Source organism: Palaemon carinicauda, chromosome 20, assembly GCF_036898095.1.
Source record: "Palaemon carinicauda isolate YSFRI2023 chromosome 20, ASM3689809v2, whole genome shotgun sequence".
NCBI lineage: Eukaryota > Metazoa > Arthropoda > Malacostraca > Decapoda > Palaemonidae > Palaemon > Palaemon carinicauda.
The window spans coordinates 110,090,373-110,108,991 of record NC_090744.1 but is presented as its reverse complement, the minus strand read 5'-3'; the positions used below and the strand labels follow the sequence as shown (position 1 = coordinate 110,108,991).

At 40.1% G+C, this 18,619-nt stretch overlaps 1 protein-coding gene across 3 annotated transcripts in view; it reads right to left on the bottom strand.

The window, feature by feature from the left end:
* Window positions 1-729: 729 nt before the first annotated feature.
* Window positions 730-18,619, bottom strand: part of LOC137614363 (3-hydroxyisobutyryl-CoA hydrolase, mitochondrial-like) — a 37,768-nt gene continuing 19,878 nt past the window's right edge. For 2 of the 3 annotated variants that reach the window (XM_068344150.1, XM_068344151.1), the window contains exons 4-8: window positions 16,726-16,899; window positions 15,805-15,956; window positions 15,449-15,559; window positions 14,699-14,873; window positions 730-949 (exon numbers count right to left, since the gene is read on the bottom strand). In XM_068344150.1, the coding sequence (XP_068200251.1) occupies window positions 816-949; window positions 14,699-14,873; window positions 15,449-15,559; window positions 15,805-15,956; window positions 16,726-16,899 (746 nt within the window). In that variant the 3' untranslated portion in view covers window positions 730-815. Of the gene's footprint in view, window positions 950-11,056; window positions 11,215-14,698; window positions 14,874-15,448; window positions 15,560-15,804; window positions 15,957-16,725; window positions 16,900-18,619 lie in introns of all 3 variants that reach the window. The other variant, XM_068344152.1, reaches the window with a different exon arrangement.

Sequence of the window (18,619 nt, the reverse complement as noted above, 5' to 3'; positions counted from 1 at the left end):
TGATGTAACATGTTTATGCTATTGTTATAACATGCTCATGCTAGAGTATCCTGGTATCCTATTTGGCTCGATAACCTTTCTCAGGCAAAAAGTATATGACCCCTCTTCATTGGTTTCCACCATCAGGTCATTAATGTTAATATTATTATTATTGTGTGTGGTGTTACTGCTGCATTCAAAATATAAAGTAGTTTTTTATATCACTTAAGTGCAACTTACTATGAAGATTCCATTAGTTATCCCTCATTATTTCCACTTCCAAAACAGTTCAATACCTAAAATATACAATGTTCAGTGTTTTGTTATTTTATCTTTTATGTTGGGTCCTACTGAGCATAATAATTATGATTTGATGATAATTGCCAAATTAAGTTGTGTATTGCTATTTGCATAACCAGGAGTTTTTTTTTTTTTTTCGTGTAGAGGGAAAATTATCATTTTAAAAAAAAGATTGCACCAAGCAAATTTAGAACCAACAATCTTTGTCTTGTTGTTTAGAAGCAAGTCCATTCAGAATATGTACGCTGTGTATTCCACTTCTGATAAATCAACCTTGCAGATTGTGACGGTTTTTACAAAAAAATTTGATTTGTGCATGGAACAGCTTCCAAAATTCCTTGTAGTATTTCTTTGTCATACAAATCTTCAAAAAAGGCAACAAACAAAGATGATTGGTAGAGCAATAAGCAAAGATGATGGGTAGAGATTCACAAACATCATACTAAAAAATAACTATGGAATTTATTGCAATTCTTTTCCCAAATACACATTAAAATACTTTATAACCCACTAATCGACAGTTCGAGTTTACATGCTTAAAATATCAATTCTTTTTCAGCAGGTAAAGGTGTAAAGTAGGTATTTATAACATCGTCTGATGTTACTTCTGCTAACGTAGCTGGTTTCCAGGCAGGCTTGTTATCTTTGTCTATCAACACTGCTCTTATACCTGTGGGAAGGGAAGAAGTATGCTATTGTAGCATTTGATTTTTGTATAAAGAGAGTAACGAGAGAATTTAGAACTAAAACATTTTGATGTTATTAATGATACATCAAGACCCTGTAGAATATTTGACTTTTGTTAGTCACTAAAGTCAAAAGGTAGTTATAAAAAAACATTTGTCTTTATATAATGATTAAAACATCTTTATTTCTATGCAAATACAAACCTTCATCCTTTACAGTGTAATCTGTAATATGGCAGTTGAAAACTGTAACAAGGTGTAAACAATGAGCAGGTAGTTTACGTCGGTAGCAGCCCCCTCCACCTCACAGCTCCTCACTTTGATTTCAGCCCTCGGAAACTATAGACATACACTGTAGTCTAGAAATTTTGGCACGTTTTGCTTTATCTTTCCCAGCAGATTTTAATAATATTTGTTATGCTTTTCTTTCTCAGCTGTGCTTGGGCGAGTGATTGCTTCTGACTATGCCCATTAGGCGGACATGCCTAGGGGTACCACCGAAGAACCCCTATAGCTCATTAAGTGGTATTGAGGTAGATCCTCATGCAGTTTGCCAGTCTTGCTAAGGCCATAAGTGTATGCATGCCTCACCTTGTGATGAGAAGTGCAGCTAATGGAAGAGGAAACCAACAAGGGATTCTACACCTTTGGTGTCTTCCATGAAATCGAATTAGTCCAGGTCTGATTTTTCTTCCCCTAGGACTCCACTCTGACTTATCTAGTACCCTACTCCAGGTACCACTTGAGTAAGTGGTGGTTTCTTAACACTTAGACAGCCCCAGGGGCAAGAGGAAGCTCCTGTTCCGCTGAACAAAATGACAGCTCCTCATCCTCAGGAGAAGTCTTTCTTTTTAGCAGAAGTAAGACTCCTTACAAATTCTCTGGCACTCACTAGGTATCCAGGGATCCGCATCAGAGAAACTTCATTTGCAGAACTCAAAGCGTTCGGAGCAGGACATTGTTGGCCCTTGGGTCCACCCAGGAGCAGTATGCAGCTCTCCTCCTCCTCCCAACTATGCAGAAAGCTATTGACCTTTGTCGTCCTCCTCTTCACAAGCGCTCGCCTTGGGTTGCTCATCAACTTCCTTGCGAGTTCCTCTTTGAAAGTTAATCGCAGACAGTCACTGTCCAGATCCTCGCTGTCTAGACCTTCTGTGAGTGTCTTGCCTTCACGCTCCAAGCGCCATCACCACTCCCGGCGTCATAGTCCTAGCGCTTCTCCTTGTCTCCATCATCCGACCAAGCACTCTTCAGTAGTCTTGCAGATCACCAAGCATGAGGGGCACCGCCTTTCTAACGCTTCTCGCCATTGAGCTAGGGTGCTCTAGTTCTCTGTCCAGCTTCATCATCGCACTCTAGGAGAGCTTTGCTATCGCGAACCGAGTGTCTCACCATCACACTGTAGAAGAGCTTTGCGCTCTCACTCTTCAACAAACTCGCCATTGCCCTCGCGTTCAAGCCACACTTCGCCCACACGCTCCAAGCATTTTTTGCCATCACGCTCTAACGAGCGCTCTTAAGCCCATTGTCCTCCTCCTTCGTGATCTAATGTGTTTTCCTTCATGCTCCGGGCACTCTTACCATCAGCACTTTCTGTCCCATCTAACCCATGCCGTATAGTTCTCGCAATTCTTCGGCACTCCTACAAACGACAACTCACCTAAAGATTCCGTCATCAGAGAATGGGAAGGATTACTGGTTCGTTCCAAGCAGAATGTCCCTCTACCTCGGATTTATTCTTCACTTGCAAAGATAGGGTTCCACTTCAGGGGAAGAGATAGGAAGAAAGGACAAGTTATACTGCCTAGAGATGTGGGGGCAAGAACACATAGAGGCTCTCTCTCCTCAGGAATTTCTTTTTACACAGAAAGAGCCTCTCCTCAGGAGATTTCTATTTACAGAGAATTACAACCTCCCTCTCATAGAGTTCGTTTGGCCGCTACCTTTAGCTACCCCTGGAAGAACTACAAACGTTCAGAAAATGTCGCCGTTCTCAGCAGCGTGCCCATAGGAAGGATAAGCTCCACCATTAGATCCCAGACAACAATTACAGTCTGTGAGACTCTCAGACTAGACAATTGAAGCCCCACTCGCCACTCGCCCCCATTCGTGAAGAAGACCCTCCAATCTCAAAAGAAGCAGAAGAACCAGGGGGAGCAGCGTCCGCCTGCGTTACAGAAGTCTGAAGAGATCACCCCTCAACCCACAACCCCCGAAACAATGGCAATGGAAAAAGGGAAAGTGCATTAACCTTCTTCAGAGTACTCAGGATCATCCAGGGAGTCTACGGTTTAGGTGGCACCGAAGGGCAGGTAGGCCTGTATTGATCATATGTGTAGCGCTCTTTCCAACATTAAACCTCGTCTATTTCAGTCAAGTTAGCTGTAGAAAATGTTGAGGACAACGTAGCAGGAGAGAGGGATACCCTAAAATTTGGCAAGTCTTCTGGCCTAATCTCTATCCCTTTTTCAAAACTAAAGAAATACGGTACTACTATAGGATTTTTAGACCATTGCCATCACTACTGTCGATGATCCTAAAGTAGCCTTCATCACACCAGGGTATTCTAAGGAGAGGCTTTCAGCAGTTCCGGTCTGCTTCTCTTGAGCGGAAGCATTTGCTAAGGAAGCCACAGCTATGAATACTTCCCAGGCTGGTTTTTGGATTGACCACTGGTCTCGAGCAGTCTGCTATTGTGCAGGCCCATAAGTTTTCACCACACCGGTGAAGAAGAAAGCGTTAGGAGACGTTGTTTTAACGGGTGCTGGGGGAGGGGTGAATACCTTATGCATCAGGCTGCCAACCAGTAGCCAAACTGGGTACTCAATTGCTGGGAAGCAATGATTTCAAGGATACATAAACGCACTGGTCGCCAAGAGAAGTTGGATATTCAAAACAGCTCCCTAAAGACACCATTACTATTTCCACCTGACGACATCGCAAGAACAACGAAAGACTGGAGAGAAGAAACGCAGGACTCATTGATACAGGTGGCAATGCCTTTTCGGGCACCATAGCCATCAACCTCAGGAGAGTTGAAGCCATCGAACCAATCTCTGCAGCCTAAGATGTAGCACTGTACTAGCCTCCTGGCTAGTACAGTGTTAACGTATTTGCCTAGCATTTCGCATGGCAAGAGATCGATCCCCGCCCAGGACCGTGAGTTTAAGCTGTTTACTGGGGAGGCTACTGCTGTGGTAGGGCACCACAGTGGGGGGTTGGGCTTGCCCGGCTGACGTTCTGGTGAGCATCTATTCTGATGGAACCGGAACTGAAACCAGTCACCTTTAACCTTTAAGATAGGGAGTTGCCAACTACAGCCCATTCTTAAGAAACGATTCCCCCTCGCATGAGATCCAGAGACGCAACCGAGGTAGGGGAAAAGGCAGAGGGAACTACAAGCACTAGGGTGCCTTACCACCAATGATGCTATGCCTACAAAGGAATTGGAGGAGTGTGGTGGTTCCACGGAGCAGAGAACTGGAAGGCCCAGGTCCTACACTTAGAATACCTCCTCCCGTTCGCCAACTCTTCCCCTCCCCTGATCCCTTCTCCAGTATCAACGTCATCCTATTGCCGAGGATTGGCAAAACATCTGACCCTTCAGCAGGAAATAAGAAAAGTGATAAAGAAGAAAGCCCTTCATGAGGTCAATAATAGGTCTCCTGGCTTCTTTAGTCGATTCTTCTCATGAAAAACGCGTCTAGAGGCTTTAGACCAGTCATCGACCTCTCAGCTCTGAACATGTACGTCCATTAGACCACATTCAGGATGAAAATACTAGCCACAGACAAAGGGATTTCTTAATAACACTTAACCTCAAGGAAGCCTATTTCCAGATAACGATTCACCCATCGTCAAGGAAGTACCTTTAAGTGGTAGTCTACGGGAAGGGTTTTCAAGTTCAAGCTCATCTTCTTTGGTCTGTCGACAGGTCTTCACAAGGGCATTCAAGCTGATATCGGGCTCCTTCATTACCTAGACGACAGGTTGATTCTCCTGGAATCAATGGAAACCCTTCTGGTCCTACAAGACAGAATTCAATTTTTGTCAAGACCGGGAAGTCACGACAAATTGAGAGAAGTCTGTCTTCATCCCCACGCAGAGGCTGGTCTACTTTGGAATGGAACTAGATACCATTCAAAGTAAGGTCTTTCCATTGCAGAGCAGGATATCATGCCTGAGAGAAGTAGCTCTTCCCTTCCTGAGTCAGCCACATCTGCCAGCACACCTTTGGTAGAAAATCTGTCATCAACGGAGCAGTTAGTTCCCGGAGGTAGGCTTTGCTCAAGATCACTTCAATTGCTTGTAAAGTCATTGTGGTTGCAACATCTCGATGATCCTCTAGTGACAGTCAAGGAAGTTGCCAAGGAAGACCTCAAATAGTGGCTGCTGAAGTCTGATCTTCAGAGGGGAAGTCAACTCTTGGTTTCTGCTCCAGAGGTTCATCTGTTCACGCATGTATCAAGGGAAAGATGGGAAGCTCATCTGGGTCAGCGTATGGTATCGTGACCAACAGTTCACATCAACATCTTAGAACTAAAGGCAGCCTGGCTTGCCTTTCAAGAATTTTCCCCAATTTCTCAAAGGACACACACTGTGGTGTTCATGAGCGATAACACCTCTGTAGTTTCCTACATTTGCAAGCAAGGAGGACCAATGTCCCTCCAGCTGTGTCAACTAACGGTAAGGATTCTCGGGTGGGGGGAGGCCAATTCAATGACCTTCACTGCCCGGTTTGTTCCAAGGAAGAACAATGTTACAGCAGACAAGCTGCAGAAGGACAAAGATGGTTGGTGCAGAATGGTCTTTTTGTCTTCGGATAGTGATGGAGATCCTGACTTTGTGAAATGCCTCGTCAATAGACCATTTAGCAATGGCTCTAACCAACAAGCTTCTGATTTACTGCTCTCCGGTTACAGATCTAGTAGTTGTGCTCGAGGACACGTTCCAGCACCCTTGGGACAGCCTCTACACATGCTTTTGCAATGTTCTACCTTCCCAGAAAGGTGCCCAACAGTCTGAACATCTCAGAGCATGCACTTGACAATCGTAGCTCCAAGGTGGCAACTTAATACTCAAGTGAAAATTAGAATTTTAATAAAAAAAAATTATTCCTATACTCACCTGATTGTAATATTGCTTCTTCTCCTGTAGCCTGGTTTAATCACCAATTAACCGTAAAATTTCAAAATTTTAACATTTTCTTCCACTTCAAACAATACATGCCCTTAACTAAGGAACAGAGCCCTCTGCCTTAAGTAGTAAGAAGTCCAGGTTCTTGCCTCAGGAAATATAGCTTTCAGTTTCGAAGTCAACATTATCCCTCCTCATACTACTATGATTTAGTGAGAGGACGGTGGGCATGTAAATGAATATCAGTTGTGTATAGAAATGGTAAATTTCATCATTAAAATTCTATTCATTACTATGAATCTCCCCAGATGACCATAGTGCTGACTCCCACACTGCTGGAGGTGGGGCACAACTGAAGGAAGGAGAGGAAAAAATTTCAGTACTGACTCCCACACTGTTGGAGGTAGGGTACAATCGAAGGGAGAAGAGGACTAAATTTGGTACAAGCAATGTAATGGAGTTAAGTTTACAAAATTGGTCTAGATTACTTGTTTAGCTTACTTTGATTTGCCATTTAAATTAAGGATTCCAAATTGCTTACAAAAGTAATTAAAAAATACAGTACAGTAGATTGGCTTTTTAAAATAGTTTTACAAACCCCTACTTGGTACACCCTTGACCTTCTGCTAGAAACTTTCCAAAGAAAAACTTCAAAAAAACGGGGAAGTAGCTATGCACTTACCATGCACCTTCACACTAAAGCATTGATGATTTTTAAATCTAATTCCTAGTGTGTTTGTGTGATGAAATTTTAACAAGAAATGTCAGTATTTTTGGTTACTATTATGGACCCTCAGTCCACTGAACAAACTAGGGACACTATCTGTATTACCTTGGTTTGTCAAAAATACAGTACAACTCTATGACTTTTACTGGATGAAAAACTTTCTACTTTACTGTCTTCATCCAGTTTTAGTGAAGGAATGTACATAAATTGAGGAAAACTCTCTTAGCCTTAAAAGCATTTTGGATCTGAAGGAAGGTAAAAGTGACAAGATCATACTGTGTTCCTCAAAAGCCTGCCTAAATCAACAATGCTTGTAATTCACTTGTGCATTTAGCTTACACTAAAGCCAACATCTATCCTTTGCTGAATTGAAAGAAAACAATTACTTATTGAACAGTTTCATAAATCTTTAAACCACATACTCATTTTAATTGAAAATTATACCCATTCTATGCATACCCTGATTTGAAAATTTATTTTCAGGTACAATGATTGATCTGTACTAAATCATCCTCCAAGAAAAGGTCAGGTGCAGTACTCGAAATGCCTTATATCAATTACTGTAGCACACTTCTGTGTTAAAGAGGGTCTAAGCACTAAAAGTGAACCTGAATCTCCAGTCTTTGTCTGAACTCGAGACAATTTATATTGATAAGATGCTTCCAAACTTAATTTATACCCTTTACTGTACTAGAGTTTGTGTGTGTAGCAATAAGGTTATGCAAAGGTGGTACTTCCTCACTTTTTTTGGCCCAACTGAGTGAATATCAACTGATTTCTTGGATTGTTTACCCTTTGCAAAAGGGTTAGCAGTGGGAACTCGTAGACTCGTATCAATTTATATTTACAGTACTAAAGTTATGCGAGACGATAGTGGCCAAGCGTGCCAGTGAAGGGTGTTTTCTGAAACATGATGAAAACGATCTAAATTACTTGAAACTCAGAATTTAAGGGATTAAGGAATCATACGATATGACACATCATCCACATAAGCAATGTGAAACTTTTTGTTACTGTTCGGGTGAGAGACGCTTACTAGAGCGAACAGAAGGAATATTTGGATCAGACCAACCTGCTTGGTCTGTTGCCTCACAATTTAATTTAGTTTTACAGAGCATGGGTTCAGCAGCAGAATTAAAGTATGTAAAGATTTTGAGGCTCTATGCGAGGCTTTTGAATCTGGAATACGGAATATATTCAGAACTCTTACTGAATGAAATACTTTAATTTATAATGACTATGGGAGGGTGGGTCAGGTTTGAAGAGTTGAGACGGACCAAAATTACCAATAAGGGAGGATTCACTGGACTTTTTTTAAAGTTTAAGAGAACAAGTGATGTCAATGGCTTGTGAAGCTCATCACTATTGAAAAAAGGCTGAACTTGTGTGTTGTTTACAGCTGGCGGGGTGTCAATATTGTCGTCATCCCGCTACATTAAACTAGCGTAGTCTTTCACAGCTTGCTAAACCTGTTAGCTTGATCATTAATCATCAAAATGTATTTTCCCATTAGTGGGACAGAGAGTGACAATGCACTCTTCACAATGATGATTAAATCACAGAATTTCCCCTAACACAATACATGGGGATGTGGAACATGATCTCCCCAAAATAATTTCTGTGTACATTCCAGGCAATAATTGTAAACTAAACTAGGGGAAGACATCTTGAAACGCAGTATGTAAACAATTTGAGTGTGTGTGAGCGCGATCACTGCCGGATTAATGGAGAAACTGAAAACTATAATTCCTGAGGCAACAACCTGTGCTTCCTACCACTTACAGTAAACGGGTCTGTTCCTTTGTTAGGGCATGTATTATTTGAAGCAAAAGAAAATTGGAAAATTTTATAAATTTTATGGACAAGTGCTGATTAAACCAGGTTTCTAGGGAAGCAATACAAACATCAGGGGAGATTGACAGAAATACAATAGTATGATATTCAACTAAAGTACAGTACTCGACTCCGGATACAATATTTTTTTTTGCGAAAATTTGCAAATTCTGACCTTATCTGCAAAGTGAAAATTCAAATGAAAAAAAAAAAATCTATCTATTTATTAAGGCACTTCCCCCAATTTTAGGGAAGGATTCATCCAAGTTTGGTTGGTACTGCTGGGAGCCACAGCCCACACTCCCCCATTATCCACCACAAATGTAGCTTCATATGCTGAATCCCCTACTGCTGCTACCTCAGCGATAACCAAGGCGACTGGAGGAAGCAGCAGGGTCTATTGGAACTGAAGTCATAATCACTCGCCATTTATTCCTATTTCAAGCACGCTCTTTTGCCTTTCTCACTTCTATCTACCTATCACCAAAAGCTTTCTTCCCTCCCTCCATCCACCAAAATCTTTGCCTTCCTTTAGTATTTCTCCTATCAAATCTTGCAAACATTACCTTCTTCAGCAGACGGACATCTTCCATTCTCTATATGTGGCCAAACCATTTCAACACATTCATATCCACTCTAGCTTCTAATTGATTTCTTACATGCGTATTCACCCTCACTATTTTGTGCCTAACCCTATCTAATCAAGATACACCAGCCATACTCCTCAGACACTTCAGCTCAAACAAATTCAATTTCTGTCTCTACGTCACTTTCATTCCCCACAACTCCGATCCATACATCACAGTTGGTACAATCACTTTCTCATACAAAACTCTCTTTACATTCATTCCTACCCCTCTATTTTTTACCACTCCCTTCACTGCCCCAACACTTTACATCCTTCATTCACTCTGATGTATACAGTATCTGCTTCCATTCCACCCTTTGTAGCAACAACAGACCCCAAGTTCTTAAGTAACTCACCATTCAATATGACATTCAATCTAACACCACCCCCTGTTTTCGTGTATCATAACCTTACTCTTACCCACATTAACTCTCAACTGCCTTCTCTCACAAACACTTCGAAAAACTGTCACTGATTGTCCCAGCTTCTCTGAGTATGCAACCAATCGAGTATCACACACAAACAACTGTGTCACCTTCCACTCATGATCACTCTCATCTGTCAGTTTCAATCCTTGACCGAGGACTTAAGTATTCACCTCTCTTATAACTCTATCAACAAACAAATTAAACAACCTTGGGAACATCACACATCTCACTGGAAACTACTCGCTCACTTTCCTAACCTAACACATACACTAACCATATTGGCACCTCAAATAAAATGACCACTTTTTTATACAACCATTTCACACTATTATTGAAGATGTATCTGTCCTACAGGATAATTTGTCAGGTAGACAGGATTAGTTTACATACTAATCTAGGAGCAATACGTACATATTTAATATGCCATAAAATAATACTACAAATTTTTAAAACAATTGTATTTTTCCTAACCATACAAACCTGAGTCATGCTATGTAAATACAGTAATGAGCTCTGTACCTGTAGTTGAGGATTTTCAATTCAAAGTTCTCCCTTTTCAAAGGGTCTTAAAAACAAATCTACACAATACTTTACTGTAATAATAACTCAACCTTGGTTCAAATGGCCCAAAATTGCATAAATCAATCAATCAAAATATTCAGTATAGTAGAAAAAAATTGTTTAAGCATAAAGAGATTTATGCATATATTTCAGTAATGCAAGAAAGCACAGTTAGGCCTATGCTCATAAATATCTTTGATATGGGTCCTTTCCATATTCCCTCAAAAGGCCAGATTTTTTAATGCAAAAATGAAAGGGTTTGATCACACCAAATTCAATTCTAAATTAAGGATTACTTCCCCTTGAAGCAGAGGAAAACAAAATGCTGAACTTCATGGCTGGAGTGTTAGAAATCACAAAAGAGAAAATTGCAGAGATGTGGCATCCAGACACTGGGTAACAGACTTTGAGGTGATGAGAAGGGAAGAGGAACACAAAAGCAGATGTGGAAGAACTACCACACACAAGGGCAAAGACCAATAAGATGGCCCCGAAAACCATGGAGAAAGGAGGATGTACACAGACTTAAACCAGGTAATATTTCATGCAGAAAGTGCACGAGGGAGGGGAGAATCCCGTACTGATTTTATATTGATCTCACACAAGGAAAATCTGATATGAAAACATTAATGACGGGAGTGAAGTGTACATGAAGATGATAAAAATTATTATGGGAACAAAAACCAGTGGCAAAACTCGGAATATCAATACTTTGAAATGATCTTCAGTATAAAAAACAATAGCCCATGCAGTGCTTCACTGAATTAACATTATCTACCAAAAATCATCAGGGCAAGGCTTGTATCTAAAGAAGTAATTCTTCATTGTCGGTCAGTGGAGAAAAATACTCTTCTACTTTTTCATCAGAAATTTCAGCTAAAGAGGCTGGACTCCAAAAAGGTTTGTTGTCTTGATCAATCAACAAAGCTCTCACACCTGTCATATTACAATAGCTATCTACAGTTGCAGAAATATTCATCAATACGGCAATAAAGATGTAACAAGAAAGGCATCAGTAAAGTTACAAGAGCTATAAAAACTCTAAATTCAATGTACTCAAATACAGAACAATTAAGAAAGGTTTACTGTACAGTATATATCATAAATTTGAACATTACTTGAAATAGAGGTTTGAAAGCTAAATATATCACAAATTTTTCTTAGTAGAGTACTTTGTATTTTTTATAGTAAAACTCTGAGTCCTTTAATAGAAGTATAACTTCAGGCTACCCCCCAAAATTGGGGAAAGTGCCTTGGTATATGTATGTATAACTTCAGCAAAGTTTGAACATATGTTTAAACTTTGAATGAGGAAAACATCTGCCTAGTGGGTGGTGGGTAGGTCCCGTCCACCCGACAGGTTTGTTTATTTAGGAAAAATACAATTTAATTTTGAATCTTTTCACTTATTCATACATGAATACAAATCATTACCCTTTAATAGGAAACTCATCTATCGGAGGATGAAGTCCCTATAACCAAAACTGACTGGTTACTTGTAACTAACCCAGGAGATACCAATGTATTTTGGTTCTGTGAAGTAGCAAAAGTCATGTCTCCTGCCAATCTCCTATATAACTGAACATGAAGATATCGCAGGTGTTAGTCTAGGTCCCTACCAGAAAACTGGTACACGGTCACTGAAGATTCTAGTGTATATCTTAAAGGATATGATGTCTGAATTAATGGGTATTTATGAAAAATGGATTTCCTTACATTCCAATCATCTTACCCCTTGTATGGTATGATGGGAGATACTTCAATACAAAATTAATTGCTAAGAAAAGTTATTCTGTTGCATTGGTCACCTGCATCTAGCGTCAAGTCCAGCTCATAACAGCATGACTGCTGAACCCTAAGAGGGGAAAACAAGAGGAAAAACAGCCATACATTCCTACCTTTCACTGTAGACTTACATTGCGATCACTATGTTAAGGAGGGTTTACACGAATGCAGACACACAAGTGTTTGAAGTGATGTTCGAACGTGTAAACAGGGTATTCGGTTGTCGAATGGTTCGAAGAGTCTTTTCGCCTGAATATTGTGGGCGGGGTTTTATTGTCCACAAACCTTATGCATTTGTGGCTGACTCTACATCTTCGAACTGTTTGAGAAGCAGGTTCGTCAACCGGGTCCAATGAACCATTCGATCATGTAAACCCCACTTTAGGCAAGATGCTTCTTGTCCTGTGAGGAAGGTTGGTAGATACCCAGGGACCTTTATGTATATTCCTGAAGGTAGTGGATGATAAAGGTTGTTTGGCATTTCCAAACTCCTGTCTTCGACACTTTGTGCCACAGAAAGATTCTTCCTGAAGGCTATGACAGAACTTTTACCTCTGAATTTGTGAGCCCAGCAGTCTCTCCTGAAGTAGCGAGTACACGTCTGATGGTCTCACGAAGCCATAACAATATTTTGTTCATAGATATCTCTTTCGTAACTGTACAGTACCAGTTTAAAGGTTTAAAGGCTGCTCATGAATGGCAGAGGCAAGGGACAGTGACATTGCCATATCAAGCCGGACAATGCCCTATAGACTGACCATATATACATATGATAAGCGCCCAAGCCCCATCTCCGTCCAAGCTAGAACCAGGGAAGGCCAGGCAATGGCTGCTGATGACTCAGCAGGTAGACCTATAGGCTCTCCCAAACCCCCCATCCTTAGCTCACAAGGATGGTAAAGTTGCAGCGACAAAAGAAAATAACGTGTTTGAGCAGGACTCCAACCCCAGTCTAGCAATCACCAGTCAAGAACGTTACCACATCAGCCTCTAGCGCTTCAATCTGAAACACTGACTTCTATTCAGGTAGTGCCTAAGCACCCTCACAAGACAGAGTAGCAGATTATCCTAATCACGACTTGCATCTTGGAGGTAAAAGATGGGGAAGGACTTGAACCTGGGGTTGTGGCTGGATGGGTTCTGGGTCCTAGCCAAGAACTCAGGAAAATACATAAAGGAGACCTTCTTCTATCACTTTGAATGACTTGTAACTTGCAATATGCCACGCAGCTCACCTACTCTCTTTACCAAGGACAGTCTTGAGTGTGAGATTCCCAACACACTCTCTTAAAGTTTGTATGGAGACCGCTTGAAAGAGAACTGTGAACTTTCCTGACATCCTAAGTCAGACGTTCATAGTTCTCTGGAAGAGAAAGACTGCTCAAAGCTACTCATAAGCACGGACAGTTACTACAAAGAGGAGAGTTCTACGCCCTTTATTCTGAAATCTTGACTCAAGATTGATTGATAGCCTTTCAATGCAGACTGAAAGGAGCTTCTCTCTACAAAGGTAGATGAGGAAATTAGTTATCAATTGCAGCGAGACTCCAACCCGAGAAGTATCCCATCTACGACACCAATCGTAGAAGGCCCACTTTTCTTGGTAGATGGCTGCAGGGGAAAACGAGCACATACATTTTGGTTTCCGCTTATCACAATTCACAGGCGTTACGGATTTACAGGCTGGCGGTGATCTCTCTGCAACAGCCGAAGGAGACTCCTTTGCAGCAGCAGGCAAGAGCATATTGAGGGCACCAAATCACATCGCTGATGTGCAGGTCATATGACTGAAGAAGAGGGCATACCAATGGACGATTTCTGGGTCCTAGCAGGAACTAACACCTCAAGAAGCTTATCAGCCAAAGAGGCACCATCAACACCTAAGGAAAGCCATAATTTACCAAGCTCCAGGTCCTTGTGAGAGTTATCATAGGTCCTTGTCAATCAGCACAATAATGGGAGTACTGTACTGTACTGTACTTTGAAAGAAAGACAAAAGGAATTTTAACTTTTTTGGGGAAGGCAATACTCCTGTCTCCCTCTAAGCAGTCCTCTTACAAATTCCTTTGGAGTATCCAGCCCCATAGGAAGTCGAAGGAGACTAAGTTTCAAGCCAGAAGCTGGGTAGAAGGAAATAGAGAGATTCTTCGGCATCAGCTTGGACACTGCCAAGTCTGATGCCAAAGAATCCCTCTTGGACTTCTTTTTCCTTTGTAAGGAGTTGTACTGTATTACAATATTGTAGTTTTTTACTCTTGTGTATGATTCTATATTATATTCATGTTAAGTGTTGTTTTTTTAGACCCGTTTATGTTTCCATGTAATAAAATGAGATTTATGTCCAAAGACCTAGATTATGACCATACTGTTCTCTACTGTAGCATAGACATCCTTTCAGTACTGTATTTAGGTGTGTTCAACCTACATTGAAATTTGATTTACAGAACAGCATAGGAGTGGATCTCCATCTTAAACCAAGGGCCTTCTGTACAAACATAATATCATTACACCAGTACTGTCAAATCTATCTGAATAATTACGTACCAGCAAAGCAGAATTTTCCTAATCTAGTTACAAAATGGACCTGCACAAATTATCAATATAGAGCAAAAGGAAATTAACATTAACCACTAACCTTCCCTGAAGTCATGCCCTTTAAAGATACGACTAACAATGCGGTGTTCCATGGAGAGGCATTCTTGGAGGGTGAGATGCGCACCTCTTTCTATCTGCTCAAATGTGACCTTTAAAGATGTAGGAGACATCCTGCTTAGAGTCTTTATTTGTTTCTCTGCCCATTCAGAACCATCCTGTGAAACAAAATTACATGCTCATAATTATTATAGTAAATGAATAGAAAATTTAGAAGGATCATTTGATATCTAACAATTAGGTAATCTGCAGATAAAATCAACTTATGTTTACTCTAAGTCTTTGGGATATTTTTAACTCCCAAATAAATGTTAATTCTAAAGCTCTCTGCATGTATGACAGACATGCAGTGCTCTTTAGTACAAATTACAGCTACAGTATTGTATTAAACAAAAGTATGTAACCCTAGCAGTAACAGCCGAACTCGTTTCAGTCCCTTGTCAGGCTGGGAGGAATATAGAGAGGGGAGGTCCCCTCTTTTGTTTCATTTGTTTGATGTCGGCTACCCCCAAAATTGGGGAAAGTGCCTTGGTATATGGATGTATGTATGTATTGTACTGTAAAAATATGATTTTCTATTAAAGTAGATAAATCTATAAAATTATACCATAAAGCATGCCCTAAATTCACTTAGTAACTTCTAAATTTTCAACTTGAATCATACCTAAGAGCTATAAATGATCTATGCATAGAAAAGAGAATAATTTCAATAAGGAAAAGACAAAATTCTCACTTTTTCCAAGTTAGATATTATTTCCTCGACACTGCCACCTGAGAAACACTTTTGGATTTGTGGTAGGAATGGCTGCAGGGAGAATGGCTCATTCTTGCTGAAAGTAGACTCCTGTAATAATATGAAAAGAGGAAAAGCTTAGTCTTATGTATTATTTGTGAGCACTGCAGGCTTTGATTAAGATAAAGGAAACTGTAATACACCAAACAAATTCATGATATTTGTGGAATAAATCTGATATACTGAGATTATTCTTTTAATTAAATGCATAACTGTACTAACCCTTTTCCAAATCTCTTCCAAGAAGATTAGCACCTTCCTCAGTGAGTGAAAAAAAAAGTTAAATGGTTACGCACCTCCTGAAATTTATCTAGTGTTGACTGAATATCTTCTGGGTAAGGAGAATCGAGTTTCAAAAGATGTTCCTCTAGTTCACCAATCCTCGCTGAATCGCAAACATGTGTTGCGACACCTGCTTTGAGCACGTCACGTCCTTTTAGCCTATGCCCTTCAAACAAAATTAAATTCATTATTTAGACAAAGAAACACAGATTTGCAGAATCTACAAGATCACAGTTAACTTAATTGAGCTTTTAGAATTCTCTCGCAATGTAATAAAGTAAGGTTCTACAGTTCACATTAACCCATAGTGCTAGACAGGTCTTAACACAATTTACTGTAAGTAAAGTTAAAAAAAAAAAAAACAACAGTTATGAAATAAGCATTTATGAAACTTAAAGAAGATATAGTACTGTATATGAAAAATTAGATTTACTTCCTTCAGTCTAATCTTCATGCATATTACTTTACAGAAAAAATTGGTAATTGAATCTCCATTGATACATGATACATCTGAACTCCATCAATTGTTGAAAAAATTTGCGCAATTTAAATTACTTAGGCCATTATCATATTTTCATCCTTTTTGTTACTATCATCCTACCCTATACAAATTAATTTTCTCATGAGAGCATTTTCTGAATTGCCAGGGAACCTCTTTTTCATGAAGAAACTGAGAATTTTCTATATGTAAATATGCATAAGAGTATCTTATGCAGAACTTTGAATTTGCAAACCAAAAATCTGTGAAAATCTCTGATAAAATAAATGAAGCTTTACAATTGTTACCAGTATCTCTGAAATGGTCTCCTTTATCACTTTAATTTTTTAATTTCTGTGCATTTAGTTTGCTTTCTTTTACTTCTAAAATACAGTATTGCGTTTAACTTGCAAAATTATCCATGAAAGCTGTTGAAGATGCAATCGAAAAAACTCACCAGTTAGCGCTAAGTACATGCCAAGACGGCCACCTAGTCTTGGAAGGAAATGTGATCCTCCAACATCTGGAAAAAGCCCAATGCCCGTCTCTGGCATGGCAAACAGCGTTTTTTCAGTGGCAACACGGAACTGTCCATGAACGGAAAGACCTACACCTCCCCCCATGGTAATACCTGAAATGAAAATAAAACTCGCTGCTGGTCAGGACTTCAAACAAAACCTATACCTCCACCCATAGTGATAACTCAATTGAAAATAAAATTCAATGCCATCAGAAATTTTCATGTGCCAGGATTTTTAACAGTACTGTAGTCACAAGCTCAAAAATTTATGGAAAAAAGCTTTCTCATCAACCTAGAAACTACTCAGCTTATGAAGTTTGAACAGGCCCCAGTACTTCCCTGAATGCTAAATTTACAGCTTTACCACTCATACTATAATGCAATCTTTATTATATCACATTCTATTAAAATAAAAGATAATTGGCACAGATCTGAGACAGTTTAGTCAGATAAACAACATTTTTTACAAAGAAAGGTCAGATAAATTTTCTGCTCCAATATATTAGCAAAAAAAGTTCCCCGGCTGTACAAATAAAATGTTATTTTCATTAGTAAAATAAATTTTTGAATATACTTACCCGATGATCATGTAGCTGTCAACTCTGTTGCCCGACAGAAATCTACGGTCGGGATACGCCAGCGATCGCTATACAGGTGGGGGTGTACACAACAGCGCCATCTGTGGTCAGGTACTCCAGTACTTCTTGTCAACACCACCTCAATTTTTTCCTCGGTCCACTGGTTCTCTATGGGGAGGAAGGGTGGGTCAATTAAATCATGATCATCGGGTAAGTATATTCAAAAATTTATTTTACTAATGAAAATAACATTTTTCAATATTAATCTTACCCGATGATCATGTAGCTGATTCACACCTAGGGTGGTGGGTGGAGACCAGCATACATGTTAACAAAGAAGCTAAGTATCCCGTATTTCATTTTATTAGTTATTCAAAAATAACATAAAATAAATAAGTACCTGGTAAGGAAGACGACTTGAACCATTACTCTGCCTTTATTAAGTACGTCTTCCTTACTGAGCGTAGCGGTCCTCTTAGGATGCTGAACGACTCTTAGGTGCTGAAGTATAAAGGGCTGCAACCCATACTAAAGGACCTCATCACAACCTTTAACCTCGGCGCTTCTCAAGAAAGAATTGACCACCCGCCAAATCAACAAGGATGTGGAAGGCTTCTTAGCCGACCGTACAACCCATAAAAAGTATTCAAGAGAAAGGTTAAAAAGGTTATGGGATTATGGGAATGTAGTGGCTGAGCCCCCGCCTACTACTGCATTCGTTGCTACGAATGGTCCCAGGGTGTAGCAGTTCTCGTAAAGAGACTGGACATCTTTGAGATAGAATGATGCGAACACTGACTTGCTTCTCCAATAGGTTGCATCCATAACACTCTGCAGAGAACGGTTCTGTTTGAAGGCCACTGAAGTAGCCACAGCTCTCACTTCATGTGTCCTTACCTTCAGCAAAGCAAGGTCTTCTTCCTTCAGATGAGAATGTGCTTCCCTAATCAGAAGCCTGATTAGTAAGAAACTGAGTTCTTAGACCTTGGAAGAGAAGGCTTCTTGATAGCACACCATAAGGCTTCTGATTGTCCTCGTAAAGGTTATGACCTTTTTAGATAGTACCTAAGAGCTCTAACTGGGCAAAGTACTCTCTCCAGTTCGTTCCCCACCAAGTTGGACAGGCTTGGGATCTCGAACGACTTAGGCCAAGGACGAGAAGGAAGCTCGTTTTAGCAAAAAACCGAGCTGCAAGGAACATGTAGCCGTTTCAGATGTGAAAACTATGTTCCTGCTGAAGGCGTGGATCTCAC